The sequence below is a fragment of the Pseudoliparis swirei genome, chromosome 16 (genome assembly GCF_029220125.1).
Source record: "Pseudoliparis swirei isolate HS2019 ecotype Mariana Trench chromosome 16, NWPU_hadal_v1, whole genome shotgun sequence".
Classification (NCBI taxonomy): domain Eukaryota; kingdom Metazoa; phylum Chordata; class Actinopteri; order Perciformes; family Liparidae; genus Pseudoliparis; species Pseudoliparis swirei.
The window spans coordinates 8033497-8055686 of record NC_079403.1 but is presented as its reverse complement, the minus strand read 5'-3'; the positions used below and the strand labels follow the sequence as shown (position 1 = coordinate 8055686).

At 42.4% G+C, this 22190-nt stretch overlaps 2 protein-coding genes across 9 annotated transcripts in view; one reads left to right on the top strand and one right to left on the bottom strand.

Annotated features, from left to right (window-relative positions):
• Positions 1-46: 46 nt before the first annotated feature.
• nsun6 (NOP2/Sun RNA methyltransferase 6) lies at positions 47-8902 on the top strand. 2 transcript variants are annotated; one of them, XM_056433580.1, is made up of 13 exons: positions 47-117; positions 565-669; positions 1672-1755; positions 2205-2360; positions 2444-2538; positions 3454-3560; positions 3666-3819; positions 4085-4166; positions 4306-4425; positions 5689-5833; positions 6646-6791; positions 7970-8095; positions 8204-8902. In XM_056433580.1, the coding sequence occupies exons 2-13, from the start codon at positions 655-657 to the stop codon at positions 8384-8386; spliced, it is 1413 nt and encodes a 470-aa protein (XP_056289555.1). In that variant the 5' UTR covers positions 47-117; positions 565-654; the 3' UTR covers positions 8387-8902. The 2 variants fall into 2 exon arrangements, with proteins under 2 accessions (XP_056289555.1, XP_056289556.1); XM_056433581.1 differs by lacking the exons at positions 47-117; positions 565-669 and adding an exon at positions 1178-1521.
• Positions 8903-10941: 2039 nt separating this feature from the next.
• cacnb2a (calcium channel, voltage-dependent, beta 2a) overlaps positions 10942-22190 on the bottom strand; it is a 62808-nt gene continuing 51559 nt past the window's right edge. For 5 of the 7 annotated variants that reach the window (XM_056433854.1, XM_056433857.1, XM_056433858.1 and 2 more), the window contains 7 exons: positions 19459-19539; positions 19302-19360; positions 18431-18540; positions 16810-16961; positions 15263-15358; positions 14578-14760; positions 10942-13481 (listed from right to left, as the gene is read on the bottom strand). In XM_056433854.1, the coding sequence (XP_056289829.1) occupies positions 12720-13481; positions 14578-14760; positions 15263-15358; positions 16810-16961; positions 18431-18540; positions 19302-19360; positions 19459-19539 (1443 nt within the window). In that variant the 3' untranslated portion in view covers positions 10942-12719. Of the gene's footprint in view, positions 13482-14577; positions 14761-15262; positions 15359-16809; positions 16962-18430; positions 18541-19301; positions 19361-19458; positions 19540-22134; positions 22155-22190 lie in introns of all 7 variants that reach the window. The other 2 variants (XM_056433856.1, XM_056433860.1) reach the window with 1 other exon arrangement.

Below are 22190 nucleotides of genomic sequence, written 5' to 3'. Positions count from 1 at the left end.
GCTGCTGCTGGCGGCTGGTAGTGGTTCTCTTGAGAGAGAGAGAGAGAGAGAAAAAGAGCAACCCCAGCGCTTCAGTTCGCGTCCGTTTACGCGATGACGTCAAGACGTCGTTACGTGGTAACTTTTTTTATTTGTTTTACTTTTTTAAAGAGCTGCTCTCAAAAACAACGCTTTTAAAGTGTGACGCTTTTCGAAATATTGGGCCGATATAAATATGTTCTTCATTAACACATTCGATATTATAGTTCATAGTTTATATTTCGTTTTGCAAAGCTTACTTGGCTCAGCATAAAAGTGTTTAACTGTGTTTTATGTTTTATTTCACGATGCCGAAAAATTGCATTTGGACTGTACTTTATTTATTTTCCTATTTATTTGACCTTACTCAGAACTGAAAATGTGTTTTAAGTGTATACTTTATTTGAATGCATTATTTGTTCAATTATAGTTTACGTAAATAACCCCTTAAAATGTCCCTATATCGGCTTACAACTACATTAAAGTGTGTATTAAGCCATTTATTAATACGCATATACATATCATACAAGTATTGCTGATCAACAGGCTGCATTACTTCCATATTGGAATTCAACAACTGTCATGTGACCAAGCTCGTGACGTGTACGGAAGTAGTTGCCAAAACACAAACAGTCCATGCCCCCACATAACGTGAGTACCTAAAGATTATTAACAACGCTTTTGATCGCCTTTACAATTCTATTACACACTTAATTTAACTGACCACTCATTATTATACATGAGCGGATGTATTGAACAAGATTGATTGCGTTCAGATTATAAATGTGACCCGTGTGAGAGACGTAAAGTAGTCGAAGTCTATTACAGGTCTGCCTTATTATCGTTAGGGAGTCACTTACTCATGTCATTACCTCAAATTGATTAGATTATTTTTATATTTAACATGTATTTAATTCAGATAGTGTTAAAGGTTTACGAGCGAAATTAGCTATTTATTGTCATTTGGATCTCCTCTAAAAATTCAATATTTGATTTGATTTTTAACGTTTCTTTAATATGTATTTATTTGTATTTCAATACACTATTGGTATTTATCATTTATTTAATGTTTTTCTTAAAAATATGGACAAGCATTACCCCCCAATGCCACAGCATCTAAATCTTAGAAAAACTTAACAACAAAATAAAAAATGTTAAAAGCACAAAACGCACAACTCAACATAATAATAGTTTTATAACAGAACAACACATACGCTATGGACAAAAAACAAAAAAATGTCAAAATATTGGATACACTAATCCAATATTACAAAATACAACTGAATAAATGCACCAGATCATACTTTTTCTCTTTAAAACCACTTTTAACTTGAGTCATCCCAGTTATGATCATTTTAAATTCTGTGGGTAAAGTATTATAATAACAGTTATTATAAGTAATAGTATTATTGGTAGTTGTCGTATATAAGTCTCTGTACTGTGGGAATAGGTCACTGCAGAGCGTTGTCCACTGCCTTTCTTCTTCGAAATCTCTGCCAGACTGTAAGCAAATCTTAATGAATTATTAATGTATTTTTAGTCTCATCCAATCAACACGAGAGGTTTCCAAACTGTAATCACATTTTTCTACATTCTCCGACAGCAGTTCAACAATTATATTTGTTATTGATCTGATACTTTTCTTCTGTGCAGATTGAAGAAATGTCTATTTTTCCAAGGATTTCCCTGAGGCCTGAAGTCACTGAATATCTCCGGAGTGTCTTCTTAAACAAGGAGGTGGGGATTTAAATGTGATTTATTTCTTCCGGAGAATCATAAATACACCTCTTCTTCTCGTTCAGTGGACACGATGCCACAGGAACGAAGCGGGAAGCTTGACTAAGATAAACTGATGTTATCCGTACAAATTCCTCCAGTAAAACCCTCCCGAAGAAACTTTTTGCTTTCCAACAACATGTTGACATATTTTTATCTCTACACGCTATTGTCTGAATGATTTTTTATAGCCTATTATATTAGCTTAATGTCCTCAGTGGTACCTCTGGTCCTCGGAAGTATATATTAATTCTGCTTAATGTGGTGACCTGCATGATGTTGTTCAGGTGGAAGTAATGCTATTCTCACTTTAATGAACTGGAAGTAACCGTTTTATGGGACATGCTGATCTCAAGTTTCTGATGGTTTCCTAGTTGCTCGTAACTTAACGTCATCTTGTTTGCGTCCAGGTGTTGGCTGCAGTCGGCCATCAGGAGGCAGAGTGTCGTTTCCAGAAGCTACTCACATGCCTGTCTCACCCTCCCTCGCACACTTGTGTTCGGGCCAGCACTCATCTCGCTCCCCTGGAGGAGATCCGACACAAGTTAGGAGAAGCGCTGCACAAGGTGAGAACCAACGAGGGAGGGAGGGAAGTAGCCACCGTGGGCGGCTCAGTGGAATCCTAATCATCCAGTGTTATTGTGAGCAGCAGATGTGCAGCTCATCAGCAGAGGACGTCTCCGTTCAGATTCTTCCTCACCCGCGAATTCCAGATGTGCTGCTCCTCCCCGTCGATGGCCCGAGGTATGCAAGGAATGCTGAAACAACGTGAGACGAATCTGCTCCCAGGAGCACAAACTCGGGCTTACGTCGCAGTATCAGGCCGACCGCTGGGCGAGTCTCGTCTCCTGAGGGCAAACCCACATGGAATGTCACCGAATTATGACGGACAAAACAAAAAGAGACTGCAGCTTTTTGTGGAACAATTGCAGTTGAGCACAAAATGTAAGGTGTGCGTTTTGATTCAAAGAGATATGAATAACATACAGTAACAGCACAACAGTGATCTCTGCCTCTCTGGTTCTAGGAGTTCATAGTGGTATTCTTTCATTCATATATATATATATATATATGCATATTTCTCTCTCTATATAAATACACATGTATGTATATTTATATATATGCATATTTCTCTATATATATATACACATGTATGTATATTTAGATATATATATATGCATATTTCTCTCTATATATATACACATGTATGTATATTTAGATATATATATATGCATATTTCTCTATATATATACACATGTATGTATATTTTGATATATATATATGCATATTTCTCTATATATATATACATGTATGTATATTTCTATATATATATATATATGCATATTTCTCTCTATATATATACACATGTATGTATATTTCTATATATATATGTGTATTTATATACACATACATGTGTACATATATATATATATACATATTTATATATATGTGTATATATCATATATAAATATATATCTATATATATGTAACTGCTCCACCCCTCCCCACTATATTTCTTTGATACACCTTGTGACAAACAATCAAAGGAAAGGTTTAAACAAATGTAGATTAATTCTCCATTTACGCCAAGATTCTCTCTCTCTCTCTCTCTCTCTCTCTCTCTCTCTCTCTCTCTCTCTCTCTCTCTCTCTCTCTCAGACCTGTGAGGCAGCTCAGCTCCGAGGTGGTGGTCGGTGCTCAGTGCGGCAGCGCCGTGCTGAGAGGCGCTCACGTCTTCGTCCCGGGGATCGTCGCCAGCCCCAAGTGTAAGACTCAGAGACGCTCTTAAAGACGACGTACGTCGCAGCGCTTTTACTTTGTTCCTTGAGGTTGCCCGGCGATGACATCCACTCGCGCTTCTTTGTTCCCAGACATGAAGGCGGGAGACGCGGTGTCCGTCCTCTCTGACTTGGAGGGTCGGTGCACCCGAGGAGCCACGAGCTTCCAGGGAAACCGAGTGTTTGTGGGGAACGGAGTCGCCCAAATCGACCGCTCCAGCATCTTCTGCTCAGCTGAACCGGCCAAGTAAGACCGGATGAAACAGATTGCATCATCCCTAAGCAAATATTCTTAAACCCACGCAGTCTCCTATCCGAACGTGACGAGTTCTTGAAGCGGTTGAAACGTTCCAAAAGTTAAAAAGCCTTCCTTTATAGCGGCTGTGTGATTTCTTAAAAACAAGACAACTGTGTGTCGACCACACTCCAGCCTCCTCAGGGTCAAACGACCACGGTGATGCTTTTACACTCAAAAAGGAAAACATACTCAGTCAGTGAAACAATTATTTCAGAGGAATAGGTGTTCGGATGGTGGAGCCACTTTACCGGAGTCCTTCCTTCGATGGTGTGCTCCCCAACATGGCCTTCCTCCAGGTATTTACACGATGAGAATGTAGAACGGAGCTCTTATGTGCACCGTTCCTCAGCACCAATGTTCCCGGAAGTGTCATCAAACTGATAACATCGCGCTGTTTTGGCCTCGTCTCACGCGGGGCTCTTTCTTGTCGTGCAGAACCTTCCCTCTGTGGTGGTGGGCCACGTCCTCGGGCCTCGTCCTGGAGAACGGATCCTGGACATGTGCGCCGCACCCGGAGGGAAGACCTGCCACATCGCTGCACTCATGAGGGATCAGGTACGCGTTCCAGATGTTTTCCGCTCCAGGGATCAGAGGTTATCGTCGGGGCTTCAACCTGAGAACAAGAGCAATGGGTCCCAAAATATGGACCGGGACCCCCCCCCCAAACGCATCGCAACATACATCTCAGGGGTGATCGATAAATGTGATCTTTGATGATCAAAAACATATTTATTTTCGAAACGTTTCTCCTGATTCTTCTCCAATAATTAAATACGGGATTATTTTTCGGCCTCTAAAAGTCCATTTCGAAACTATTTAAGAAAGAACTGCTCGTGGTTGTTGAGGCGAAGACGAGCCAGAAGGATTGGGAACCAGTGATCCGGTAAATGTTCCTCAGTCGGCTGTGGTTGTTTCTGCGTCCTCGGGGAAGAAGTTGCTTGTTAAGTGGTAATATAATGACAATAGTAATCCAATAAGCTTTTTTCAGGCTTTCGTTTAACAAAGGGAGACAAAAAGTGTAATTAAAAAGAACTGAATTAGCTGTAAATTGTAAACTAATCAAGTTGAAAGTCCTGAAATAAATACATTTGTGAAACTTATTTATAAATGATATTAATTATATAGGGTTTAAATTTCCAGACTCATTTTATCTGCAGGAATAACCAGTGGTGGAAAGTAACTAACTATGATTACTATTTCATGCTACTTTTTACTTTTACTACAATACATTTATCGGACCGCTATATTAAAAAATTGCGTTCCATATTTAGCTTATTACTTCAACCATATCATCGGCTTCTTAAATGTGATAAACCTGTTTTTAGTGCATTTTCTGGTCAGATGCAACCTGCCCTATTTCTAGAAGCAGCTCATTTAAATGGTAAATGGTTTGAAATATTGTTACTCCCCTTCAAAATGAGGCTTAAAGGGCTCAATTGAAGTTTTTGAAGATTCGATAAAAATAAAGTATTTATAAAATCTACGACATAAAAATGCAAGAATGCATTAGTGTTAATACTTATGTATCTACATGTTTGTGTTACTTTAAGTACATTTAGCTGATACTGTACTTCCACTTGAGTAAGATTTATTTGTAGTAGTTATTATTATTTTCGTTCAAATACATTACACATACAATACAAAAATACATCAGTGTTAATAATGATTTTATATTCACATATAAATGTACTTCTGCTTTTGTTATTTCAAGGACATTTAGCTGATACTGTACTTCAACTTGAGTACGATTGTGAATGCAGGTATTTAATTTGAAGTATTTCTTCACGACTATTTGGTCCGTCTGTCTGTCTCCCGCAGGGCGAGGTCGTGGCTCTGGAACGGATCCGAAATAAGATCGATCGAATCCGTCAAAATGCCCAAATGTTGCATTTGCGTTCAATCAAAGTTTACTGCTTTAACAGCACGCGCGCTGTGAGCAGCGGCCCGAGGCAGGGAGCCGAAGGTACACACATCAACATCTAATAATAATAATAATAATAATAAGTGTGTATATATACTCATACTATTATTATAAATATTATTATAAATAAATATATATATATTTATATAAATATAAATACATATACAGGACTGTCTCAGAAAATTAGAATATTGTGATAAAGTTCTTTATTTTCTGTAATGCAATTAAAAAAACAAATGTCATGCATTCTGGATTCATTACAAATCAACTGAAATATTGCAAGCCTTTTATTCTTTTAATATTGCTGATTATTTTTTACAGCTTAAGAAAACTCTAAAATCCTATCTCATAAAATTTTAATATTTCCTCAGACCAAGTAAAAAAAAAGATTTATAACAGCTGAGTGTTTGTCAAGGCTCAGGAAACCCTTGCAGGTGTTTCGAGTTAATTAGACAATTCAAGTGATTTGTTTAATACCCTACTAGTATACTTTTTCATGATATTCTAATATTTAGAGATAGGATATTTGAGTTTTCTTAAGATGTAAGCCATAATCAGCAATATTAAAAGAATAAAAGGCTTGCAATATTTCAGTTGATTTGTAATGAATCCAGAATGCATGACATTTTTGTTTTTTGAATTGCATTACAGAAAATAAAGAACTTCATCACAATATTCTAATTTTCTGAGACAGTCCTGTATATATAATATATATATATGTATTTATATACATCTAATAATAATAATAATAAGTGTGTATATATACTCATACTATTATTATAAATATTATTATAAATAAATATATATATATTTATATATATATATCCATCCCTTGTGTTCTGAATGTATTCCAGGACCTCCCTTCCCTCCTGAAAGCTTTGACCGGGTTCTGCTGGACGCCCCCTGTAGCGGACTGGGTCAGAGACCCATCATGTCCTGCACCTGGAGCCTCCGGGTGATCTGCTCCTACCAGCCGCTGCAGCGCAAGTTGTTCCACGCTGTAGGTTTGACCACACGCGTCATCACATGGGTAGTAACTCCGTTTGGCCGCCAGGTGGCAGCACCGGACATTTTTCACACTGCTGTCTGGTCATGCTGCTTGAATCCACATCTTAGGGGTAAAGTCAACTCACTATTATATTTATTGTTAAACTATAGTTTTAGCTGTGACTGATGGAAACATTTCTCTAATCTAGAGTTTTTTAAAGTGGGAGGCGGGGCTTCAAGCTGTTTTAGTGAATGGAATAAAAAGATATTCCATTATTTAATACATCAGACACAAACCAGACTCAGACTTTGAAAACACCTGCTCTAATATAGTCACTTGACCTTTTAAAAAACCACTTATGCTATAATACTGACAATTCTTATTCATACACTAGAATGTTTTGTATGATTTTAAAGTCAATTGGGTCTTAAACAAATTATTCGTGTAGCTTTCAGCACTGAAAGGAAAAAGGTGTCAACAATCAACAAACAAAAAACCCGTCATGTATTGTGATGATTAAGTTATTTTCAGAAATGCAGCGCGGGAAAAGAGTCCTACTTAGACGTTAAGCTTACTTTTTTAAAATACAAATACATGAATGTAGAATGAAAACAAAGGTGAAATGAGCTTTAGAGTGGTTGTGCTTTAAGTGTGGCGACCAGATGGACGACGAGAAGGAGATTAGACTGCAGCAGAGCGCAGAGGCCCTCCTTCATCCCGATGACAGCGTGCTCCATCAGCGCTCCTCACGAAGGCTGAAGGAAGACTCGTTTCTGTGTGCGTGCTGGGAGGAAGTTCAACCTGCAGCCATGTTAGAAAACAGCTGATTGCTTATTCACAAATCCAGTAGTACAAGAACAACATTGTCATGAATGATGGGTTGTGCATCTGGCCACCTGATGACAGAAAGTCCAATATTCAGCCGCTAAGCGCTCCACATTGACCAGCGGCTGGTGTCTGCCCAGCAGGCCGTGCACCGGGGCTTTTTCACTGCTCGGCCGTTACGATTTGTAAAGTGGGATCCAAACAGTAAAGTTTGTGGACCGGAAACCCGTAACGACGAGCTGAAAACCCCCACAATAAACCCGCGGAGAACTCATCTGTATACGAGTAAGCGCTCTCACGTCGCGTCGCGCTGTAAAAGGGCATCGATCGCAGCCGCTCTGATAAAAGCTCTCCGTGTATTGCAGGCGGTGCGGCTGTTGAAGAGAGGCGGGGTGATGGTGTACAGCACCTGCACCGTCACGCTGGCGGAGAACGAGGAGCAGATCGCCTGGGCCCTGGACACCTTCCCCTGCCTCACGCTGCAGCCGCAGGTAAAGTCGCCGAGGCGGACGCACACATACACACACACACACACACACACACACATCTGGAGAGGAGATGGGGAGAGCTCGCCCCAAAATGCGCTCTTTGTTTTCCAGGAGCCTCACATCGGAGCAGAGGGCATGCTGGGAGCCGGCCTGTCGCCGAAGCAGCTGCGCCTCCTCCAGAGGTTCAGTCCCGAGTTGAGCTGGGACCAGACGGGGACGCCGGGCCCCCCCCTCTCCTGCAGAGCCGACGGGGACACCATCGGATTCTTCATCGCCAAGTTCCTGAAAAACTGAACGCAGGGCACTGTCCCCCCCCCCCCCCCCCGCCTCTCACACGAGACTGCAGACGGGAACAATGGTGTTTATGTTACAACACTTTGTGCGCTTTGCCGGGGCCGTGTCGACAAAGACGCTCTCCGTGCCGTTTACAGCATCGGCCTCTGAGCAGCTGCTCTCTGGAAGTCTGCGGGCCATATAGGGACGAGCTTTATAAACACCGAGGGAGGGGGAGGGGAGAGGGAGGGAAAGGGCACGTGGGGATGGAGCCTGAAGGAGTTCTGGCAAATGCAGCGGCGGCCGCTTGCATCGCCATAACAACGATGACGACGCAGCTGCCACGGGGACGGCGGAGTCGCTGGAGCTCAGACGTCAGGAAGTAGCGTGCAGAACGAGGTCACGAGAGGTATTAACGATGGAGTGTGTGTGTGTGTGTGTGTGTGTGTAGCAGCGGCGCCTCTCGTGAAGACGTCTTCACGCCGCGCGGAGTCCAACCACCAGGACATAATTTCACAATAAAATGTCCTCCCCCGACTCTTCTTGTTTCACATGTTCAAAGCAAATATCACGAGTAGCCTACGCTCCAGAAGCGCTGGTATGAAGACAAATGACGAAACTCGTCACTCTTTTTATTCAGAGCCAATTGAATTGCGGGTGTCTTTTTAAATGGGGACAGCAGTTGTAGATTTCTGCAGACGGCGCACAAACATCTGGCCCGTTCTCCCATCATGCAGCATTTTGAGGACCTTCGCAATGACCTCGGCTCAATCCCTCTTCCTGGGAATGCCATTACCTCTCATGTATGTGAATCTACACACACATCTGTCTGGGAATGCCATTACCTCATGTATGTGCATCCAAACATCTGTCTGGGAATGCCATTACCTCTCATGTATGTGCATCCAAACATCTGTCTGGGAATGCCATTACCTCTCATGTATGTGCATCTACACACACATCTGTCTGGGAATACCATTACCTCTCATGTATGTGAATCTACACACACATCTGTCTGGGAATGCCATTACCTCATGTATGTGCATCCAAACATCTGTCTGGGAATGCCATTACCTCTCATGTATGTGAATCTACACACATCTGTCTGGGAATGCCATTACCTCATGTATGTGCATCCAAACATCTGTCTGGGAATACCATTACCTCTCATGTATGTGCATCCAAACATCTGTCTGGGAATGCCATTACCTCTCATGTATGTGCATCCACACATCTGTCTGGGAATGCCATTACCTCATGTATGTGCATCTACACACACATCTGTCTGGGAATGCCATTACCTCATGTATGTGCATCCAAACATCTGTCTGGGAATGCCATTACCTCATGTATGTGCATCCAAACATCTGTCTGGGAATACCATTACCTCTCATGTATGTGCATCCAAACATCTGTCTGGGAATGCCATTACCTCTCATGTATGTGCATCCAAACATCTGTCTGGGAATGCCATTACCTCATGTATGTGCATCTACACACACATCTGTCTGGGAATGCCATTACCTCATGTATGTGCATCCAAACATCTGTCTGGGAATGCCATTACCTCTCATGTATGTGCATCTACACACACATCTGTCTGGGAATACCATTACCTCTCATGTATGTGAATCTACACACACATCTGTCTGGGAATGCCATTACCTCATGTATGTGCATCCAAACATCTGTCTGGGAATGCCATTACCTCTCATGTATGTGAATCTACACACATCTGTCTGGGAATGCCATTACCTCATGTATGTGCATCCAAACATCTGTCTGGGAATGCCATTACCTCATGTATGTGCATCCAAACATCTGTCTGGGAATGCCATTACCTCTCATGTATGTGCATCCAAACATCTGTCTGGGAATGCCATTACCTCATGTATGTGCATCTACACACACATCTGTCTGGGAATGCCATTACCTCATGTATGTGCATCCAAACATCTGTCTGGGAATGCCATTACCTCATGTATGTGCATCCAAACATCTGTCTGGGAATGCCATTACCTCATGTATGTGCATCCAAACATCTGTCTGGGAATGCCATTACCTCATGTATGTGCATCCAAACATCTGTCTGGGAATGCCATTACCGCTCATGTATGTGCATCCAAACATCTGTCTGGGAATGCCATTACCTCATGTATGTGCATCTACACACACATCTGTCTGGGAATGCCATTACCTCTCATGTATGTGCATCCAAACATCTGTCTGGGAATGCCATTACCTCTCATGGATGTGCATCCACACACATCTGTGGTTAAGATGGCCGCTCTTTGCTGCACCGAAGGTAAACAACTTTAACATCCTGAGATCAGATCGGCTGCACCTCTGTGGGCGCTCGTCTATTTCGGAGGCGTCTGTGCGTGGAGAAGCTATTTCAGAAGAATCCCCTCAGCATTGTCGTTCGTGTCGATGTTGTCATGACGACTCAGGAGGAAGGCCCCGATGAGTCTACCTCCATTTTTCAGCAGCGCTTCAGGAGACTATTTATAGCCGGCGCTCTGCTCCTCGGTCCGGAGCTTCTGACAAAGCACACATCGAGTCCTCCTCCCTCTGCGTCACTTCTTCGCTGCCAACTTTATTCTTTATATTTATGCATTATGTACATACACATGTACACAGTTAAAAAAAGATGTAGAGCTACCAACGTAGCATAGAAACGGAGTCTTTTAGAATTACAATTGTCAGGCAAAATCAGAGAAAGTGACGTTTGTAAACGGAGGGGCGTAATTCACATTTTCCGTATCGTGAATTAATACAAGAAGATTTTAAAGTGGGTCCAACGTCGTTGGCTCGTGGAATAGATCGTGTTTGTCAGGAGAGTGAACACATGGTAGAAGACTCAACTCATTTTGTCTACGTACATTTGGGAATCTGCCGATTTATTTTAGTGAGGAACAAACGGAGGAAGAGATCTTCAGATAAACGTTCTCTAAACTCTGGAGTTTAAGTAGGAATTAAATTACATTCATTAGAAAAAAAGGGGGCTCAGACTTAATGAAGGATTAACCTTGATGGAGTTTTGGTTGTCGACCTACAGTAAAGTTTCATATCAAATGTCACTTGAAACCAACGTGAACCAGTAAAAGTGCAGATTAAAGAGTGTATCAATGTTATAAAATGCTTCTGGACCCATACAAAGAACAAACAGTACTGCATCAAGAGAGGAAGTTATTGGAGAACTCGTTTGTCTTGGAAAGCAAGACTAAGGTGCACCTGGAGCGAGGCTTAAATACGTTAAAACCAAATGTCTCAAATCATGGACGCAGAATTTAAAACAGAAACTAAGCCAGAACATAAAATCAGAAGGAGCGGTCGAACGCATCGGGGAATATGTTTATCGTCTTTCTGGCCGAGAGTTGGAGGAGAAGATCGATACCACTTTCGAATATTAAAAGATAGATATGCTGCAGCTAGCGTTAGCAGCCAGTTAGCTTACAGGAGGTGAGCTTCAGTAAAACCCAAACTAGTTTTTAGAAGTACTTTTCTGTTCAGACGAAAGAAACGAGATATAAAGTGTGAAGTGGTGAGCGTCGGATGTTTGGGGGCCGATAGCCGCAGCTTCATATTTGAGTGTTATGATCTTCTCCTCTGGACTCGGTTGGCAGTTGTTCAGGTCGAACACAACATTCGTGTTCCTGTTGTTTAGAGACCACTGTCATGCATAGCAATGGGGGTGGACAGAATAATAGAAACACCTTCCAATACAACAACACAGTAGATTTCCACAGCTCAACATTACAACCGTCAAGAGGGTAGGACTGTTGTTTTGGACTGCGCTATTTGAGCTCGGTGTACCCAATAAACTGGTAGTTCTCAGCAAGATGGCGAACAAGCGTAGCCTTTTACCCAAATCGATAAAACTACCCGTCTAAACAAAAGACGGCTGCACAATACAGCATCCAACTCCCTCTGTCAGTCAACCGTCGGTCAACCCTCGCTGTAGTCTGAAGGAACAAGTTATTCAAGTGGTAGCAAGCAGAATCAATAAAAACAATACCAAATTAAAATGGCTAATCACAGAATGCACAGCTGAGTACAGAAACAAAAATATTCCGCTTTTGTGTCATGCTTTATCGAACACAGGTTTTAAAATATGCATATTTGAGAATATTCATGCATATCCACACATAAACGACGTCTATGCATAGATACACACATACATATATTTATATATTTATATTTGTATCTATGTCATCAAAATCCTGCCACGGAAAAAGATGCAACAGCCTTTACAAAGGAAGTGTACATAAATAGGATGCTGTGGTCTCGGGGCGTAGCAGCACGGTGGAGAACAGAGCCGAGTCCAGCTGAGCCTCGGGGGGGATTTGGTCCGTCACTGGTGGATGTAGGAGTCTCTGGCCCACTCCCCGGCCTCGCCCCTCTTTTTGGGAGCCACCTCCCCCTCTCGGTCCCGGTCCCTGTCCCGGTCGTAGTAGTGGTGGTGGTGGTCGCGCGCCGGCCGGTGGTGGTGCGAGCGCTGCTTGTTCCGCTCGTTGTGGTCCTGCTCGCGCTCCTTCGAGCGGTGGCGTCCCGCGCTGTGGCCGGCCTCCTCCGCCCCACCGCGGTGGTGGTGGTGGTGGTGGTTGTGGTCCCGGTGGGGCAGTGGCTCGTAACGCTGTTGCTCCTGGGGATGCCCCTCCCCTAGATCCTCCTCCTCTTCCTCATCTTCCTCCTCCTCCTCCTCCTCCTCCTGTTCCTGGCGGTGGAGCTGAGTGCGCGGCTCGTTGTACGCAGAGTCCTTGCTCTCTCGGCTCTCTCGGCTCTCTCGGCTCTCGGGGGTCTCCGAGTCCAAAGTCTCCTCGCGGGAGAGGCCCCGCCCTCGAGGGCCGTGGTGGTGATAGTGGTTGTGGTGCTCAGTCCGGGTGGAAGACGACCGGTGGTGGATGTGCGGCGCTCTCCTGGAGGCCTCGGTCCTCAGAGGCCGCTCCTCCTCGTTGCACTCCCCCTCCCCCTCGGCCTCGGCGTCGGCGTCGGCCTGGTCCTGGGCCTGGTCCTGGTCCTGGTGGTGGTGGTGGTGGTGATGGTGCTGGTGGTCATCTCTGGAGCTCTTTCTCTCCACTAATGCCTTCTCTCCTTTCTGCTCTGCAATGCCCCCCTGAGGTCAGTAACACACGTCAGTCAGTCGGGGGACAGAAAGCAAACAAAAGCACCGCAAACACACAGCAAGCCACGCATGCTGCAGAGGAATATCACTTCACTCTTCAGATTCTGGTGCATATTGTATAGATGCACTCACACTTGAACGCACACACACAAACACACACCTTGAATATTCATCAATCCATTGAAGGTTAATGAATCCTGGAGGAGAGCAACTTTAAAGAAAACTTCAAGGTGTTTGCAGGACCCAGAAAGTCCTCCTGAAGTGTGAACACATTGATCTGAGGCCTCCCCACTCACCACACGGGCAATCACATGTCAAGTTCACTCCTGCTCCTCATCAATATCAGGATTCTCCTCATTTTCAGTCTTACATTTCCCGTTGTGACGGCAGTGGATGGAGAGAGGGGTAGAGGTTACGGTATTATACGGCATTCACTCCCATATGGGACATGGGCTGAAAAGTTATGTTCCACCACACAAAGTCATACCATTGATCCCACATATTAACCAATAAGGAATTAAAATTAATTACATTTAAAATCGTTAAAAAAATAATGATGATGATGTCGACCCACTGCGGCTCTACCTCCTCTGAATTGCCGACCCAAGATACATTTAATCCACACTCGTCTACTTAAGTGCAAACACTGTAACATGTTTTTTGCTTAATAAAGCAAATAGTATCCTCTTTACAAGGCCTTTAAGAATAGTTGCACACATAATTGTAATTATTGCAATTTTATGAATAATTTGGGGAAATAAGTTACGTTCCTACCATTAAAGATAATATCATATAAGTCCATTTTACGACAGTAGACCTGGGGGCTCCTAGCTGGCTTTAACTGCAGTATAACTCTAACTCTCTCGGCCCATGAATGCGACTCCAACTTATTGTTCATTCATGTGGAAATTAAATCAAATATCACAAGTGTGGTTCTTGGAACGGACCCTAAACATCATTTACTGCAGCTTTTCTTCGTCTCTCCCTCTCTAGCCCTCGAGGACTGCCTCCGTCACTTCCTGTCCAGTTTACCGGCACAGCTTTGCTACAGGTGAACCCGACCTCTCCGTGACCTCGGCTCTCGTACCTGCACGCCGGACACCGGCACTGGACTGGAGGGCAGGGTGGCTGTGGGCAGCTTGCTGAGCAGTGGGTTGGGCGGGTTGCAGCTGGTGGGGTGAGTGCTTTTCCAGTAGGCCTCCAGGTAATCAGCCATGTGCTCACATGCGTCCTCCAGCTGGTTCTCATCCAGGATGATGTCAAACATCTCCTGGGGAAGGAGAGAAGGGTTCAGGCAGGGTTAGAGGAAAATGCCCAGCGCTTTCACGGAATTTCACAATAAAAGACTATTTCTTGGACTTTTCTAAGACATCTAAATGTATCTATAAAGAAATTCTACTGATTTATATACATGCATACAACATGTCAGAGGAATGTTAGAATGAACCCACTGGCATTCATTCTGAGAACATCTGAAACAGTGATTCCCTAAAGATATGAACTGCTATTTGGATTAAATTAAGCCGGCATTCTCACAAGCCTGCGGTGCCTGCTTCCTTTTCTAAAATAATAACTAAGCAGATTACTGAAGAGCAGAAATAGAACTGGCACGAATCACAAAGCTTTAAAAAAAAAGAAAGACAATCTGACTTCAGTTATGTATGAATTTAAACCGAGAGCAAAAACACTCTCCGAATAACAAAACTCCAGTTGGTTTTAAACACTGGAGTGGCTGAGCAGCTGTGTAATTGGAGCCCAGCGCAGAGACTTACAGGAGGGCACTGAGTCAGCTTGTCGGCGGCCACCATCTGGACATTGAGGTGTTTGGCCTGCGACTTGCCTCTGGACTTGATGAGCCTCTGCAGCACCTGAGGGCAGAAGAGGCAACCAGGTCACGGTGGTTTGTTCACCACAAACTGAATGTTGACTTTGTGTGAGCAACAGTCAAGTGATTGAAAGTTAATTCCATAATGTGCAGAAACAAATAAGATAAATATATTAAGTGTTTGAGCTTGAACGCTACTTTAGTATTTGTAATTACTGCTACGTCATATATTTCTACATTTTAGAGGGAAATATTGTATTTTTCATTTTATTACATTTCAGATAAGGATTTTACATTTAACAAACTGGTCATAGTTTTGGTGCAGCATGGCGGCTCGAGACAAAAAAAGGAAATAAGCAAACGGACACCATAAAGAATTTCAAGAAAGTATGCAAAAGAAAACTCAATAAAATGTACGAGTTGTTAGTAAATCCACTATCCACATTTCCTCTAAACTTCTCAGATATCTTTTTTAATTTCACTCACTATTGGCCTAAATACTTAAATTATTCAACATTTTACAAAAACTTGCAGTTTACATCTCGTAGTTATCAATTCTTGAATTACGGCTAAAAATGCTTTTTGGGAGGTGTTGACCTTTGACAACCAAAAAGTCCAGGTTTATTGTGAAATAAATGTCCTCCCGGCGTTCTTGATGTTTCACATTCACGAAAAGGAACTCGGACGGACAGACAGAAAAGATAACGCCATCACCGCATCTGAGGTATTGAAATTACAGAAAAGTTTAAATAAATAAAGAAAGAAACTCTTTGCAACCCCATTCATCATCTCACAACCCCTCAGATGTATCTCGCGGCCCTCTGAGAGGATACAAGTAGTTAAAGCGGCTCCACCAGCTGCAACATTAACAAACAAATTAAAAAAGCACTCCTCTAAATTAGCTTTGCACTTGATTGAAGTGCATCGGACTCAAACATTCATCTTACGTGTCAAAATATGGCGCCCTGCATTACCCACAATGCAACCTGACTGCCAAAAGCTCACATTAAGTAGGGCTCTTTCGTGTCTTTGGTCATGTACGAATACAAGAATGTAAAACAATACCCAGAGTACTTGTTCCACCTCTGTTTTTGCAGTTATATCATAATTGTAGAAATGCTTACGGTTAGCTGCATCTTATCAGGCAGCAGATTGCATTTGAGAGGACAGCTGGTGGAGAGCAGTTTATTTTATTTCACTGTGAGTGTGATTCACATCAAAAGCTACTTTGGTTTGAAGATGGCTTCCCACCTTCTTTAGCTACGCCTTTTCTCATTCTCTCGTCTATTTTATGCACATGCCCGTTTTCTTTTTTTGGTCACTGAATCATAAGATTTTATTTTATATATTATGTTTTATTTTATACCTCACGCTGAAGGTCAAAGTGATGAACCCGTCCTCTCAAGCGTTTACTGTAAACATGCTGTACTTAAAATCACAGCTAGTTTTCCTTTCACACTCAGACGCTCCGTGGAACACGTTGACCCCGCTCACCTTGGGGGAGGTGATCTTGACGTAGACGATGATGGGGGCGAGGGACGTCTTCCCCAGCTGTGACGGGTGGTTGATGGTGTCGGCGTCCAGAACTACCAGCTGTAACGTCCGGGCCAGCTCGAAAATCCTCTCGATCTCACTCTGGACCTCAGCTGAAGAAGAGGAGGAGAGCGGGCGTCAATGCAGAGGATTCACTTCACCTCATCCAGGCGTTTCTTTATGGAAACTGGAGGGCGTCAATCAGATGGCAGATTTCGTCTTATATTAATTTGTATTGTGCCTGTTTGATATTTCATGTTTCTAGCGTAAAGTCCTTTGTGATAATTGTTTTGAAAAGTGCTTTATCATTAAATATGTCCTTACTTACTTGGCTCTGTTTCACAGAAACTTAAATATTCAAAATAAATCACGGCTTTAGAGACGATGCTTTGTTAGATCTGGGAGAAACAGCGAGCTATCTGCTGTTACCTCTCACACCAACTGTTACGTCACACAGCCTCCACGCCGACAGACGACGACGTGGCTGCAAGAAATGAGCCTACAAATATCTGAGCGTGGCACGGTTCCCAATCGGAGAGGAAGCTTCACGACCTCCAGTCACGACCGAGTCTGAAGTAAAGCGATAACATGAACACGTTCCAGCGGCTCATTCAGGCTGCGGATGAGTCACAAATTCTCATTTTCCTCCTAAAATATACAATTTGGGGTGAATAATTTCACTCGTTTCCAGTGCAGGAAGCAGAAAGCAGGCACGGCTTCCAGTTCATGTCACTTCTGATTCTCGACATTTCATGGACACGTTCATCTGCGTCAGAAACATCTGGATCTTTTGGCAGATGTATTTTGGGGAAAGTGGCACGAAATAGCTCGTAGTAGCTCGTTAAGATGATATTCTTTTAAAGATAAAGGGAACTGACTGAATAGACTCCAAGTGGCACTCGCTTCAACTTAAGCTGTGGGTGGAATAGGGAGAGAAGCGTTTTGCTTTTAGCTGTTGCCTGAAATATATATATATACATAAATATATAAATATATAGATATAAATATATATATATATATATACATATGTATATATCTATATCTATAAATATTATATATATATATATAATATACATAAATATATAAATATATAGATATAAATATATATATATATCTATAAATATAATATATATATATATAATATATATAAATATATAAATATAAATATATATATAAAAAAATATATAAATATATATACACTTCTTCCTCCCAGCATACAACGTACCTGGGACTTCTTACTCTGCTGCCGCCGCTGACTGACGCGTTTGTTGATACGTGGCAAAGATTCGACGAAAGGAATGTGTTTCATTGTAATTACATCTGAACCCACATCAGCCGCGGTCAAATCAGAGCGGTTCCTGAACTCGTTATCTGGCACTTATGCTCCATCTTTCATTTCTGACAAAAGAAAAGCGTCCGAGGCCTTTCCGGGGGCCGTGGGGAGTTTTCATTAATCGTTGTCGAGAGTTTCTCTAACCGTTTCCTTCCTTTTCCACATGAGCTCGGTCTCCTTGAAAACATTAGGAATCAAAACACCAAACATTCCCGGGCATTGGGGGGGAGATTAGTTGCACGAACGAACCCAGGTTGGAGCGCGTGTTGGAGCGCTCGATGATGGCGTGCTTGCTGGGGTTGTTCAGGACGGAGCGCTTGGCCAGAGAGATGTCCGCCGTGACGCGAGTGATCGATATTCTGAAACAAGGCACACGATAAACAGTTGGTTCGCCTGATATGATGGACTTTAATGACATGAGATAGAAGGACAAACACGTCATCAAAGACCAAGAATAAAGGAGGAGCAAACGGCCTCAAAGAGTAAGAGACGCATGAAAAGGTGGAGAGAAAAGGCTGACGAAGTTTGATTTAAATGTTGATTATTACGCAAAAGTTGATCATTTTAGATTTCAGAACCAAGCTTCTCCGAGGGAACAGAGGGTAAAGTAAGAATCTTCATTCCTCTGGAGGGTCATAGAGGTGTCATAAGATGCAGACATGACCACTTTCAGTGGACGTAGAGGACAGTGAGCAGCGCTCTCCTCCGATACCGGACACAGCAAAGGAAAATAGAGTTTGGGTTGTCCCCCTTTCAACCATGTTTGAAGAACAGCACTCAAAAGGGAATTAACAGCAGCCCCTGTAGCTGCTGGTGGTCTGAGTGGATCCGAGTGTGTAACTCCACAGACTCTCTGCCTCCGATGGCTGGATGGACTCCGCATTGAGTGAGGAGAATCCGGCTCTGCTCTGGGGCCACTATGGCCTATTAAGGACATGGAGAGGGCCTATTTAAAGCAGCAGCACACATCTCCAGGCCAAACAAACTTGTTACACACTCCCTCGGCTAACCTCGGGGGACAGATAAATACCAGCCTCTGGAGCTGGAGAGGGAGGAGGAATGAGGAAGGAAGCGGGATGAGAGCGTGCGTTTTTTTCTAAAAGGTCACATGGAGCATTACCTTCCCTCGAATCTGTGTTTCAAAAAGTCAAACAGCGCTTTTTGCATCATGTCCGTCACCTGAAGACCGGAAATGTAGAGAAAACAGTTTAAAAACAAACAAACAGGCCGCACGTATTTGCCGATCATTCTTTTGAAATGTCAGAGCTTTGACGCACCTCGTAGCCCTTCAGTGACGGTCCAACCAAAACCACGGGCCGCATAGAAGGCACAACATCGTACGGAGGAATGTGTTCCGCCTGAAGAGAAGAAGGAAAACGGTTGCACACATTCATGGAGACAAAGTAAACACTCGGCATCACAAATCACTTGAGGATGTGAAACAACAATGACCCAGACGAGACGGAAAAGCGCCGGAACATCGTGAACCGTGAAATGAGACGTCCCGGCCGGCCAAAACACGAGCTCCGATTGAGGTCATGGATTTGGCAGTTTGCATCACAAATTTCAACATTATCACGTTATCAATACTTCAGAGGCAGCTGAGGGGTAAAACTGCAGTATTTCATGCCAGATTACAATCTTTAGATGAATCCTCTCATTTCATGGTTCTGATGTCGTTGCGCAGAACGTAAAGCAAAGAGAAGTTAGAAGGTCAGTGAGAAAAAGCCGTAGAAGATCAAAAGGAAGTGAAAAACGAGTTAATAATGAGCTGAAACTATTTACGCATAAATCAGTCCGTTCAGTTTCTTTTTTTAAATATATATATATATTTTTTCTTCATATTTCTTTTTCCTTTTCTTTTTATATTGTCTGTCACTGTTTAATGCTGTATGTCTGAAACTGAGTGTAATGTGCTACTGCTGCTGCCAGGACATTCTTGTAAAGGAGATTTTGAATCTCAATGAGGCATTTCCTAGTGAAATACATTTTTTATAAATAAAATAAAATCATCCGTTCGTGTACTGTTCAGATTAGCATTCAGTTGTTCTTTTGACCAACGGCAATATCAAATTCTTGATTTCTGCTATCCGGTTGGGTTTTAGTGCCACGGTAATCTCCTTCTTGAGTCTTTACATACAACATAACATCTGCAGAAGGAGAACATTTGTTCTGTGCACCACTTGACAGAATATGAATTTACAACTATTCTGCTAACCAGACAAAACATGTATTTATTCAAGCTTCTCAAATGTTATTAGTTGGTCTTATTTGATAACAAGCTAAATATCTAGTGAATGGGTAAATTGAAACATCATCTGAAACAATACATTTGACGTCCTGATGTATTTTGGTCAGAAATAGTTTGGAAGCTCATCCTGGTCCAGTTCACTCAAGAGGAGAGAGAAGGGTTCAGTTTGGTAGGAGGCATTTTGTGTCAGGCAGTTCATATTCAATATTCAATATATTAAGCAATATTAATATATTAATACATTAATATATTGAGGATTTCTGCGAGTGGGAAAAAAAGTATGAAACGTGAAATGTCTTAAAATGTGCAATTGGGATGTTTAAAGATGTCATCGTGAACATTTGGTGAAATCGTAAATTGTATCGATAATAAATCCAAATATAAATACTGGAGATTCATTTATATTTGTCGATAGTTGTTGACTTATTTGAAATGTGCAGCTAAAGCAATTTATAATAACTTAACAAGAAATGTTAAAATCCGAATAATTGCTGATAAGGATTGATGCATTCTCCTGGCTTCCCGAGAAGAGATTAGACTCACTTTGTTATAACTAATGCCACATTTCATTACTCAGGGTCATTAGTATCTATTTAGACAGAACATCTCTGTTAATACTCTGTATGAAATGCTGTCTGTGTCTGACAGCAGCTCCCCTCATGTGTCCTGATGCTGGAGCTCTCAGTCGGTGTTATCTTCATGAGGAGTAGATGTCATGTCCTCCCATCTTTCTCCGTCCACCTCGAGACGTCCTCTCTCTGACATTTGCTGTCGTCATTGTGCTTCCCCGTGGACGGATGCACAATTCTGGTGGCCAACATGAGGGTATTGAGGGTATTGAGGGTATTGAGGGACAACGTGGCGCTGCACAAACACTTCTGGTAGTTCATCCCTGTCAAACTTTCACATATTAGCATTTTGCTTTCTTAACTGAATTGACTTAACAAATTTTCCCAGATGTGTGAGAATATATATATTTTGTGTATACATTTGGCACATTTTAAATATATTGTGATGATGGAAAAGTAAAATGTTTAATGTTGTGATGTTGGTTTTCTACAGAAAATAGCATTTATTGCTCAACAATTAAAGGTTTTATAACTATGTTTGTCGGCTTAATGCATCAAATGCAAACGATTACAACCAATAGTGGATGTTAGTCACAATGAAGGTCTCTATTACATAGCGACGCCCCCCCAGACATAAAATTAAAGGAATAGTTCACATTTTGGGAATACACTTATTCAAACAAGATATACTAATCAAACAATACATCACTTGTTTTCAAGTGAGATTTCAGGTTGCTGGCATGCAACTTCTGTTACCTCTGGAAGGAGCCAGGCTGTTTCTTTACGCTCAGCTAACTGTCTCCTTTCTCCAGCTCCATGTTTCATGGAAGACATGAGAGGAGTCCTGAGCTCCTCATTTGACTTTTAGAATGAAAGCCGATGGGCGTGTTTCTCCAAAATGTCGTACTGTTCCTTTAAACTCAGATCTTGTCGAGCTCATTAAAAAGCTGTTCACACTGAGCTCTCAACCAATCAGAACCACAGGTCCACTTATAATGACACACCCACACACACACACACAAACACAACACAGAGGATCGCGGGAGCAGTGAGGAGGGTCAGAGGTCAGCACGGAGCTGGATCTAAACAGGGCTTGTACGGTTCGGACCACGGAGGTCGTCGCCGCGACTTACCGACTTCTGCTTCTGCTTAGCTGCGGTGAGACGGAAGAGGAGAAGGAGAGAGGTTA